The sequence below is a fragment of the Clytia hemisphaerica genome, unplaced genomic scaffold (assembly GCF_902728285.1).
Source record: "Clytia hemisphaerica strain Z4C2 unplaced genomic scaffold, Clytia hemisphaerica genome assembly, whole genome shotgun sequence".
NCBI classification, from domain to species: domain Eukaryota; kingdom Metazoa; phylum Cnidaria; class Hydrozoa; order Leptothecata; family Clytiidae; genus Clytia; species Clytia hemisphaerica.
Genome location: NW_027103603.1, coordinates 524073 through 536132, shown reverse-complemented (window position 1 = coordinate 536132; position 12060 = coordinate 524073). Strand labels below are relative to the sequence as shown.

At 36.6% G+C, this 12060-nt stretch overlaps 1 protein-coding gene across 1 annotated transcript in view; it reads left to right on the top strand.

Moving 5' to 3' along the window:
- Positions 1–12060, top strand: part of LOC136802110 (RING-type E3 ubiquitin-protein ligase PPIL2-like) — a 92527-nt gene that overhangs the window by 47382 nt on the left and 33085 nt on the right. Inside the window, 7 exon segments of the mRNA XM_067058828.1 lie at positions 2678–2738; positions 3133–3195; positions 3978–4040; positions 4165–4219; positions 4451–4507; positions 4848–4869; positions 4871–4921. Coding sequence (XP_066914929.1) covers positions 2678–2738; positions 3133–3195; positions 3978–4040; positions 4165–4219; positions 4451–4507; positions 4848–4869; positions 4871–4921 — 372 coding nt within the window.

Below are 12060 nucleotides of genomic sequence, written 5' to 3'. Positions count from 1 at the left end.
AGCATAAGGTCGAAATTTGAATTTCTTGTTGTCAATCACCAGTGGTTTCCGCTTAACTCCTCCTAGGGAAAATGAGGTATGAACTTAATTTTTTCACTAGGTGACAGCTAATAGACACAGGTAACGTCCATTATAGTTTTGAATATCATAGAATGCTGTCCGAAAAAGATACTGTTCGGTAAAGTGAATCCAATGCTGGAAATTTGAATCCAATGCTGACAATCAGCAGTGGTTTCCGCTTAACTCCTCCTAGGGAAAATTAGATATGAAGTTAATTTTTTCACTAAATGATAGCCAATAGGTACAGGTACTGTCCATTATACTTTTGAACCCCTAAAATTGCTGTCCGAGAATAAGGTTGTCCGATAATTAGCAAGCATAAGGTCGAAATTTGAATTTCTTGTTGTCAACCACCAGTGGTTTCCGCTTAACTCCTCCTAGGGAAAATGAGGTATGAAATTAATTTTTTCACTAAATGATAGCTAATGGGTACAGGTACCGTCCATTATACTTTTGAACCCCTAAAAATGCTGTCCGAGAATAAGGTTGTCCGATAATTAGCGAGCATAGGGTCGAAATTTGAATTTTTTGCTGTCAATCACCAGTGGTTTCCGCTTAACTCCTCCTAAGGAAAATGAGTTATGAACTTAATTGTTTCACTAAATGGTAGTTAATGGATACAGGTACCGTCCATTATACTTTTGATGACCTAAAAATGCTGTCCGAAAAAGATACTGTCCGGTAAAGTGAATACAATGCTGGAAATTTGAATCCAATGCTGACAATCACCAGTGGTTTCCGCTTAACTCCTCCAAGGGAAAATAAGGTATGAACTTAATTTTTTCACTAGGTGATAGCTAATAGACACAGGTAACGTCCATTATAGTTTTAAATACCATAGAATGCTGTCCGAAAAAGATACTGTCCAGTAAAGTGAATCCAATGCTGGAAATTTAAATCCAATGCTGACAATCAGCAGTGGTTTCCGCTTAACTCCTCCTAGGGGAAAGGAGGTATGAACTTAATTTTTTCACTAGGTGATAGCTAATAGACACAGGTAACGTCCATTATAGTTTTGATGACCTAAAAATGCTGTCCGAAAAAGATACTGTCCGGTAAAGTGAATCCAATGCTAGAATGGCGAATCCAATGTTGAATCCAATGTTGAATGCGATGCTAACTTCATTTTGGTTTTGATTGAGTTATCGAAACTGGACGGAATTTCCTAAGCAGCTTCCTCAATATAAAATGCCCCTATTCATTCCCATTATACTAGGTTCAACACGCCATTTAAATCAATCTGGATAAATTGACTATTCTTTTCAAGTGGTTACACGCTTTTTTTATAAGAATATATATACTTTATAAGAAAGTTAAGAATATTGCTAAGATTATCACCATCATGGAATTTTGCTACTCAAGCTAAGAATGCCATTTTTACAGTTTTTGGAGCATTTTCAATTATAAATTGTCAATTACCCCCAAATAAGGCTCACTCCTTTCACAAAAATGTCATCTTACGCTTGAGACGAAATGTTAAGTCTAGTCCTAACCTAAGAATGCTATAAGAATATTTTAGGATGATTTTCCCAAAAAAGTTAAGAATATCCATGATGAAATGGATTTACACCATTCTTATAAAAAAAAGCGTGTACTAGACAGCTAACTGTGCCCCGGGGGAGGCACTTAGGCAAAATTGGGTACGGGGACGTGCCGTTTGTCAAGGTTCCTTTTTTAGGCTCTGAAGATATCTGACAGGTTCCCAAATTTACTAATTTTCAAGATGTGTATCTGACAGGGTCGATTTCTTATTATTCTGGACAATTTTCAGGGTGCAAAACAGAAAATCTTTCAAATTTTCGTCTACTTTTATTTTCAGGGCGAAAATGGGAAAAATTTTCAATTTTTCGTTCTGACCAGGGTCCCAATTTTGCCAAAAATTCATATCTGACAGGGTCCACTTTTCAAACTCCAGCGGCACGTCCCCGTCGGCTGTCAAGGTCAATGCCCTCCCCCCTGGAACCGTGCACACTCAACTATAAACGAAGGGCGGCCTTGACTGGAGAAAAATAAATAAATCAACATAAAAAGGCAAAAAATGAACAAAAGTGACGAAAGCCGCAGTGAACATATTATAAAGCGGCCGCCTCGGATACTTTCTCAGAGAATAAAGAACAGGTTTTAGACATTCTCACGAAAAGATTTATGTGAAATTCCAAGGTTGAAATAATCTATCACATCTCTGTTTGCTTTGGACAAATTCAACTTTGTGTTAAACTTTTTTTTGTCTGAAGTTAAACCAAAATGAGCTTTTCGACCTCTTTGGCTTTAACATCGAATTAGGTTTCTTGATTGTACTTCCTTCTAATCGTTTTAAGCTTATTGGGCTGACCCTCCAGCGCAGCTGGTTTATTTGCTTTATAACGTCTTCTTTTTTAACGTTTTGAATTTTGACGTGTTCACGCTTGTTTCGGGGCGGTGCGAAACCGTAACGTTTTCAAAGGACTCTAAATGACACCGAACGAATTTCCTTTTCAGCTTTGGGATTATTTTGGTTTCCAAGATTATGATCTTCATCTCCTTATTGAAGTTGCATCTCCTTGATATAAATATTCGGGGAGATTCTGCTACAAAAATGTACAATTTTAAGGACCTTCTGCTTCATCCTAACATACAGGTTCAAAAGACGTGTGAAAACTTCATCAAACATTGTCAAAGCGGATATTATGATAACACAGGTATGATTCAATTATAATTGAAATCTCTATAATATTATAAAAGGTTGGTCTCAGTCGCATATTCTCAAACTCCCGTGAAGTGTTAAGCTGTGCGACCCCTTACAATTTGGGTAACTAATACTCAAAAAGCTTCAGCTGCTTTCCATAGTACGTCAATTCAACCTTTATTTTCTTGAAAGATATTTCTTGAGATATAAGATCAACTTATTAGAATAATTGCTAATTTAGCGATATTGGTAATTTGAATAAAATTTTGTGAGACAGTCTATGGTTCTGAGAGACTTTACGTGCAGGAGTGTCAACGTTTGGACTTTGGCCACCTACACACCTTATATTTGGTTTGTTTTTTTCTCTTGTTTAAATCAAATAACATTTACTTATTTCATTGGTATAGTTTTCCACCGCCTTATCAAGCATTTCATGGTGCAAGGAGGCGATCCTACCGGCACAGGAACAGGTAATCTCTTTGTATTTATAAGATTGTTTTCTTTGCAAATTGGGTCTGTTGCAACCACTGACCTGTGTTTGAACTCTGGACTAAGTTTTTTCTACTGTTTTGATCGGTTTTTTTAGAAATTATTTACTTATGAAACCAATACTCGATGTGGATCGATTCATTCTTTTTCTTTGTGCGGGCTGCAAAATTATGGCAGTGCAGTCAAAACATGTGATAACTCAAAAAGTTTACGTGATTTCTCTCCCATGTTACTTGTTTTACAACTAACAGTTAATTTACTTTATTACTGTTGATAAATTCACACCAACCAGAAATGAAGGTCATAAGACCCAAAAGCATAAAATTTTGAGCAAAAGCGTGATTTGACATCAGCCTTTAATTTTACAATCCGTGTATTGAGCCATATCAAGTAGCGATACATTCAGGGTGACAACACTGATGCAAAATTTTGGTCCGTCGAGATTGAGAAAGTGCCACCAACGTTATATATAAAACTTAAAACTTAGTTGTCGAGGGTAGGGATGCTGCAAGGATCGCTAAGCGGAAAAATTGTATTTTTCGTGTTCTTATTTATAGGGTGAAATTGAGGTATTTCAGGCTTTCAACCCAATTTTTACTACTTTGACCCGTAAATTGCTTGAAATTGAGTAATTTTAGGCTCAGCATTGTTCTTAAATTGTTCTTTATAAAATTGTTCTCATAAAAAAAAGAGTAACTCGAAATGTAGAAACCTTGGCATAAGAAGGCGATATGATTTATATTCTCATTCAATACTGATTTAGGTGGTGAGTCAATATGGGGTGAAAAATTCAAGGACGAATTCAAATCAAATCTTACACACTCAGGTAAAAAAATGATTTATGCTTAGATTTATTTGAATTTCCTTCGCTGTCCGTTGAATTGGTTTCTTTTCCCTCGATATATTGTTTTAAAACCCCGTCGTTCGAAAGTTACTCTTTTCTTATTTAGGACGAGGCGTTCTATCTATGGCAAACTCTGGAAAAGATACAAACGGTTCGCAATTGTAAGTCAACCAATTCACATCTTATACAATTTACACTGACATCCCAACTAACGTTTATTTGGTAATTGTTAGGTAGATAGTGTATTTTCTTTAAGAGCGTTTAAAAATACGTAAACATTCTGACCATCATCGGATCCGATGACCCCAAAAAAAGTATTTCAGTCCTGTTTTTACGAGACCCTTGATAATTATATCGTTTCTTTTCGATTGCTGTTTTTCTTTTCGTTTAAGTTTCATAACATTCCGGTCATGTCAACACTTGGATAATAAACACACCGTATTTGGAAGGTATGACGTTGCTTTCAATCATTTTATATCTGAAAGTGAATCAGTGTCTTCTTTATGAATTTTACTATCTTTATATTTGCGACTTTTTTTCGCGAACTGAGAATCTGAAATTTTCACAAAGACAAAATTTCATTGTCAAATATCGCGAATTGAAGGAATGAAATTTTCACAAGGACAAAATTTCGCCAATTGGCTTCTTCTCATCCAACTTCTTTCATTTTCTTAGGTGTTTTGCCCAAAATCGAGGTAATCAGGTTATCAGGATGAAAGGCGTCACTGCTAACTTCAAAAAATTCGCACGAAGGTTTTAAATTAACTTTCTCCACTTTGCTTTGTACAGGGTTGTTGGTGGTCTATTAAGTTCTAACAGAAATCGAAAGCATCGAAACCGACCTCAAAACTGATAAACCAAAGGTACCAACCAATCACGTGTTATATTCCGAGACTCTGGAAATAGGACCAAGGCAAGAGAATAGCAGAGACTAGATTCTAATTTTGGCTGAACTTTGCTTTTTATTACATTTTAGAGTCCAGTCAGATAAACTTTCATATCCTAATTTGCACTAATTACATATTGTCATGGGCGGGCCGCTACGGCTCAATAAGTAGCTCCCGACAATTATCCTCAACAGCAATATTCATATTTGTCCCCGGATTAGTTCAGGATCCCAAGCTATTATTGGAAGAGAACCGGTTAGGTATTATAGAATTCAAAGCACGAGTAGTAGCAAGATTTAAGTTTGATGCATCAATTCTTCAATAAAATAAATAACCATAAAATCTACGTAGGAAAGTCTCTGTAATTAAATCAGTCCATAGTCCGTTTCTGCCATTTAACATTTACCCTCCGCTGTTGGCTCAGCGGAGACTCTGCTTCATTTCGTTTGCCATTTCATCTAACCCTCCGCTGTTGGCTTCAGCGGAGTTCTCTGCTTCATTTAATCAGTACCAAACCAGTAAGCCGAACCGAAAGACGAGCTTAACATCAATTACGAAATATGAGGAGAAGAACAGAGGACCAACATCAGCAGGAGTATGATCCTCCTGGACAAGCTTTCTGATCTGATGTTGGCCTATGGCAGATACTTTAGGCGTTCAAACTTTTGCGAGTAGAAAATTTCGCGATTTTCATGAATTTTGGCCAATTTCGCGAAATTAAATGTCTTTGAATATTCTTGACAGGATAATTCGCGAAAATTTATGCTTGCGAAATTTTCTTTGAAAAATTGAAATTCCATAAATCGTAATAAACGTAAAGTTTTTAGCATATTTATGGCCTTTAAGGCATTTCTAAAGTAAAAGAATAGTTGCTTTTATTGGATTCGAGGGCCATTCGTAACTCTTTAATCAATTTCTGTTAAATTTCTCTGATTTTTTCCAATGATTCACGAAAGTTAATGCTCGCGAGAAATATTTTTTCCTCAAATTCGCGAAAGTAAATGTCGTGAATTTCGCGATTTTTCGACCTAACGAAAGTTTCTGCTCACGAAAGTTTGTACGCCTAAAGTACTACACAAATGAATTTAGCCACATACACTGTATAAGCATGAGCACCCAACTCCAAGTCTATCAACCAAAGTCATTCAAGTAGTATCTCAAATAAGAATACGTTTTCATAATTTGACTAAATTTATCCAAATTAGGATATTTATCGAGATTTGGGAAAGAAAATCTGAAAATTCATAATAAAAAATTGCTTAAATATGTGGGAATTAGCTCAAAATAGATCATAATCTTAAAGCTGGTACAATATGGCTAAAGTTTGGCACAGAAAGCCCTAAGCTGTCAAGAATCATCAGAAAATAAAACAAAAAATCGAAAGAATTTTGAACTCTTTTTGGACCAATTTTCCATGACGTCATTTTCAAACACAAAATCCCAAGCTCATGATTTTCATAAATACTCCAAAAACAAATTTATTTCGAATGAGTAGATCATGGAAATGCGGTTATTTGTCGGTTTTGGTTCACTGGGACACAAGAAATTTTTAAGTGTGGATCACGAGATATTTTGATTTTAAATTTCAGTCAGCAAAAATCGACAAATTAAAAACATAACTATCACCAGTCATAGGAACACTACAAACTATAACATTTTCTTATAGTAGCCATGGAGATGCATCTCTTCAGCCTGGTTTCAAAAATTAAAACTATGTGCAGCTGATGTCGTCATCCATAAAAATGGTAGATTTTTGAGGATTTAGGACAATTTCTGTCTGGGATACCAATGAGCCAAAATTGACACATAACTCTCTTTTTCTCATCTAATCCTTCATTTCATTCCAATGAACCGGTTTAAATTTGTTTTCAAAGTATTAGTCGCGCTGATGAGAAGGAAAAAAGTGGCTATAAAACGATTTTTGTGATACATCTCTGGGATATGAATTTTTTTGAAGGAGAGTCGCCAATTCGTATATGTAGATTCCAAAATTGAAAAGTGTCTATGAGATTATTGTGCAAGTAATGAATTATTGGCGATTTTTTGAGTTTCCAGGCAAAATTGTAAGGTCTGAAAATTCATGATTTTTGGAGGGTCTTCAAAATCAAAAAAGACCCATACCAGGTGATAGAACTCTTCAAACTGTGCAAAAAAGTGTATTACATCAAAGTCCCAACTTCTCTTGATCAAAAGTTATAGACGATTTTGTGGTCAAAAACTGATGGAAAACAGGGAATTTCCCCCACAATCTGCATAATTTATGCAAAATTAAACACCTTTTTTGACCACAAATAGGCCCATAACTTTTGACCAAGAGAAGTTAAGACTTTGATACATTTTTTTGCTCAATTTGAAAAGCTCTATCACCTGGTATAGGTATTTTTTGATTTTGAAGACCCTCCAAAAATCATGAATTTTCAGACCTTGCCTGGAAACACAAAAATTGCCAATAATTCGTTACTTGCACGATAATATCATGGAGACTTTTAAATTTTGGAATCTACATATGAAAATTGGCGAGTCTCCATAAAAAAAAATCATATCTCAGAGATGTATCACGAAATGAAACATTTATCGACCTCATCAGCGCGACTCACAAATAGTGAGAAGATTTAAGCATATTGAAAATCTCTAAAACTCGAAGATATCCGTGACTCAAGAAATGATTATATTGACTCTACTATACACATTCAAAGTTTATTTTGTTTTTGTAATTTCAAATATCGCACTTTGTTCACAATCGAGCCTCTTTCTATTTTTTTGAACATATCCTTGACGTTTGGTTTTTCTTCGACTCTTCTGATTACGTCGTCGGCAATGATGGATCCGCGTCCATTGATTTCGTTTTTGAACATGTCTCCGAGAGTCAGCAGCTGTACGGTGGTGAACTCAACGTGAACTTTCTTCTTCTTAGTCGGCACGGCCGGTACTTCTTCATCGTCGATTTTTCCCGACCTTTTCAGGTTTGTCAGCTTGTCATATATTTGTTTCAGGGTAAACTTTTTCAGGATGGCATTTTCTGCTTTGAATTTCATGATGATAGGGTTGGTCCAGGTTTCATATTTTCCATTCCCGAAGACGTCTACGAGTTCACGTTCAGACACAAAATCCCATACAGCCCTGGGTGCCTTAGAACGAAACGAATCTTCAAAATCTGGATCATCACCTGAAGAATCATCACTTGAAGAATCACTATTTGAAGAATCGATATTTGTGGCTGCCGCTACACTTTTCTTTGCCGCTCCTGACGCTTCACCTTTCCACATATAGTCTTTCAAAGAATCTCCAAAAATATACTTTTCCACCATCTCAAAGGTTTCTTCACAGTCAAATCGCAATCTCTTCGTGTCATAAAATTTCTGAGCCGTCTCAGGCTTGTGTTTCATCAGTTTTGCTAGTTTTTCTTTTATTTCCGGATGGTTTTCATAGAAATATGTTACCATACTCTTTCGAATCAGTGTGGTACTAGCTCGCCGATCTTCTTGAAATAGTGATGGTGTGCATTTCTTAAGCACGCTGTATAACTGCGTGCTAACTCCCCCGGAGGCCATTTTTGCTCCACTCCAGGCGACAAAAACTAAGGGGGCTTTTTTCCCTGGGATGTTTTCTCGAATTATTTTAATATAGATGTCGCAAAGTGCCTTGTTCTCTCACCTGATCAGAACTTCTGCGGGACCGTATTCAATTTTTGTTTTATGTTCTTTCACCATCACTCTCCACTTACCACTCGCCGTCCATTTTCCCTTTTCGTACTCTTGCATTGTCATATTAGCCACCGCTCCTGATCTGGCAATATTTGGCACGCATAAAATGAGAAACAAAACATCACGGCAGTTAGTGAATGTATCCCTTTTTGTATTGTAGCTTTTCGGATTATCCTTAAAACTCTCTCCAATCTTAGTTATACATTTCCGAACCGCGATACAGTGTTCGGATTTGAGTGCCTCTTGAAATTCTTCCTTCGTTATCACTTTTTCACCATCCTCGCACATTACTTCCATTTCCCTCTGTCTAATCTCCCCCTTTAGAGATTCACTCCATTTTGAAACCTCGGTATTCAGAATATGAAGGTGCTCAATTGTCAAATCAGATGCAACACTCACAACATTTGGAGCTCTAGGGTGGACAATAGAGCGAGAAAGAAAGTCAATGAAGTGCGTGAGTGACAAAAGGTACGATTTTACAGTGCCCGGTTGGTGTTTTTTTTCTTTGGATTTTTTATCGAGGTAGCATTCTTGAACTCTTTCGAGATTCAGCAAGTTTCGATAAGATAACTCGTGATTTTCTGAGCACCACTCAGCCAGCCGTTTTATTTGTGCTTTTTCGTCCTCTGCAGACCGACTTTTAAGATATCTGGAAAATATCTCCATAATTTCATAGAAGTCTTCATTTGACAAGTTTGAGGTTTGTGCTTCCAGGTGAGCACTCGATGAGCTGTCAGACGAACGAAGTGAAGTTTGTGCTTCCAGGTGAGCACGCGATGAGTTGTCATACGAACGAAGTGAAGTTTGTTCTTCCAGGTGAGCACTCGATGAGTTGTCAGACGAACGAAGTGAAGTTTGTGCTTCCAGGTGAGCACTCGATGAGTTGTCAGACGAACGAAGTGAAGTTTGTGCTTCCAGGTGAGCACTCGATGAGTTGTCTTGGTCAGGTGAACCATGAAACTGAGAAGAAAAAAAAGAATGGATATTCATTTCAAATCTTTCATTGTTGTATCCTTGAGAGCAATAAGCGCTCTGTTACTTTGGGAGAAAAAGCTATTAGTGGAGTTGCACTTATTGGAATATACGAGTTAATGAGAATTGCAAACCATTTTGAATGAAAAACCGGCCGTGTTGAAGGTTGAAGTTTAAGGTTTAAGTAGTACAGTAGGAATTCAGTTATAATGACTTTTCTTTTGTCATCATCGATTGTTGATCTCAACTAATCTTCTTTCCTAATTTGAAATCCTGTCATCTTCTTTCTTGACATACTTCGAAACAAAAAAGATTTCACGGAATCCGTCTCCAAAAGCACGCTTTTCACCCGCAAATTCTGATTTTGTTTATTCAGAAAACTGTGATAACATCGTAAAAACTATCGTAATTTTTCAACCAGAGGGTGGTTTAACTAACGAGGAGCGTGCAGCTAAATACAAAAGGAATATAAAAGAAACATGTAGACCTAATTACTTTAAACCTAGGTCTAAACACGGCCGCATTAATTTTTCGTCGTTTAATGTTTTAATCATATTAGGCAAAAGTTTGGAGATTTTGTCGGAAAACGCCTATGTTTAATCTTCACTGCTGGGGGGAAGCCTCAATCATTCTTAATTATATTCACAGGAAAAAAATTTTCAAAACCCATGCATGGAAAATGGCCATTTTCCGGGCGAGATTTTTTTCAGCCCTGGAATTTTTCAGCGACTCCAGGTCAAAGGCATGGAGTTTTGAATTTCGGGGGTGATTTTGGCCATTTTCCAGCCCTGTAAAAAAATTTTTGAAAAAAAATCCACCTGGAAAATGGCCTTTTTCCAGGCCTGAGATTTTTCCGGGTGGAATTTTTTTCGAAGCAACCTCCACCCTTAAAATGACCATTTTACCAGCTTGTGATTCTTGGGCTGGAATTTCAAATCCTAACTTTTTTCTTCAAGAAAATTCCACCCGGAAAATGGCCTTTTTCCAGGCCTGGGATTTTTCCGGGTGGAAAATGGTCATTTTCCGGGTGGAATTTTTTTCAAAGCAAAATTTGGAATTTCGAATTCACAAAATTCTGCACCACAAGTGGTTATTACACGCCAAGCATGGAAAATGGCCATTTTCACACCGAATTTGAAAAAATCCAAGCCTGACAAATGTCTATTTTCCACCCTCAATTTAAAAAGTCCAATCATGGAAAATGGTCACTTTTCACCCTGAATTTGAAAATTCCAGGCCTGAAAAATGTCCATTTTCCACCTCGATTTTGAAAAATACAGGCCTGGATAATGGCCATTTTCCACCCCGAATTTGAAAAGTCCAAGCATGGAAAATGGCCATTTTCCGCCCCGAATTGAAAAGTTCAGGCATGGAAAATGGCCATTTTCCACCCCGACTTTGAAAAGTCCAAGCATGGAAAATGGCCATCTTCCGCCCAGAATTTGAAAAGTCCAAGCATGGAAAATGGCCATTTTCCACCCTGAATTTGAAAAGTCCAGGCCTGGAACTCCGGAATTTAACAACACCGGTGCTGGGAAAGTGCCGATTTCCAGGTTGGAATTTGCCCTGGAAAATGGCCATTTTCCTAGCATGGGATTTTAAGATTTTTTCCTGTGATTTACATTTTCAAATTGAGAAACTTATTGGCAATGACATGCTGAAATATTAAAGTCGCTGCTCTAAATTTTAACGAGTTAAAAGCACTTTTGTATCCAATAGAAGGACATTTTTTGTACAAATTAGAAAAAAAATTAGGCCGTAGAATTTCGACCAATTTACGTACATTTTAGTAATTTGGGTACATCTTAAATGGGGAACCCAACATTTTCAAAGATCATATTTTAGGCGTACAGATTATCGCGGGGAGAAACTTTCGCGAGGTCGAAAATTCGTGAAATTTACATTATTTTTGCTTCGTACAATGTTTATAATTGACTTGAGAAATGAAAATGTATTTAATAGAATAAAGGAAAGAACTTTTGTAATCCCAACGCAGTTATGGAAATGTGGATTTTTATAGTATAGAATACTGACAACTTTATTTGGGACACACTGTAAATGCTTCTTAAATTCTATTAAAACTGGTATTTATCATTTATACTTCAATGAGGCTTTTATTAAGGCATAAAATATCCTACAAGGACTAGTTTCTATTTTGATTTCGAAGCTTTATAGATTTTCAACTTTTTAAAATAATTTTTTGCGGTCATAAACCTTCGCGAATCGCCCCTCTTAAGAATTTTTAAAGGCATTTACTTTCGCGAAAAAGGCCAAAATTTGCGAAAAATCGCGAAAGTTTGTGCTCGAGAAAGTTTGCACACCTAAAGTACTTTGAAAGCTTTGAAAGGATCTCAAGAAATCAAGCTAAGACCACTTTACTCTTTGAATTCTTATACAAGCGCTCGTGTTTTATCAGAATCCATTTAAAACGACCTTGTT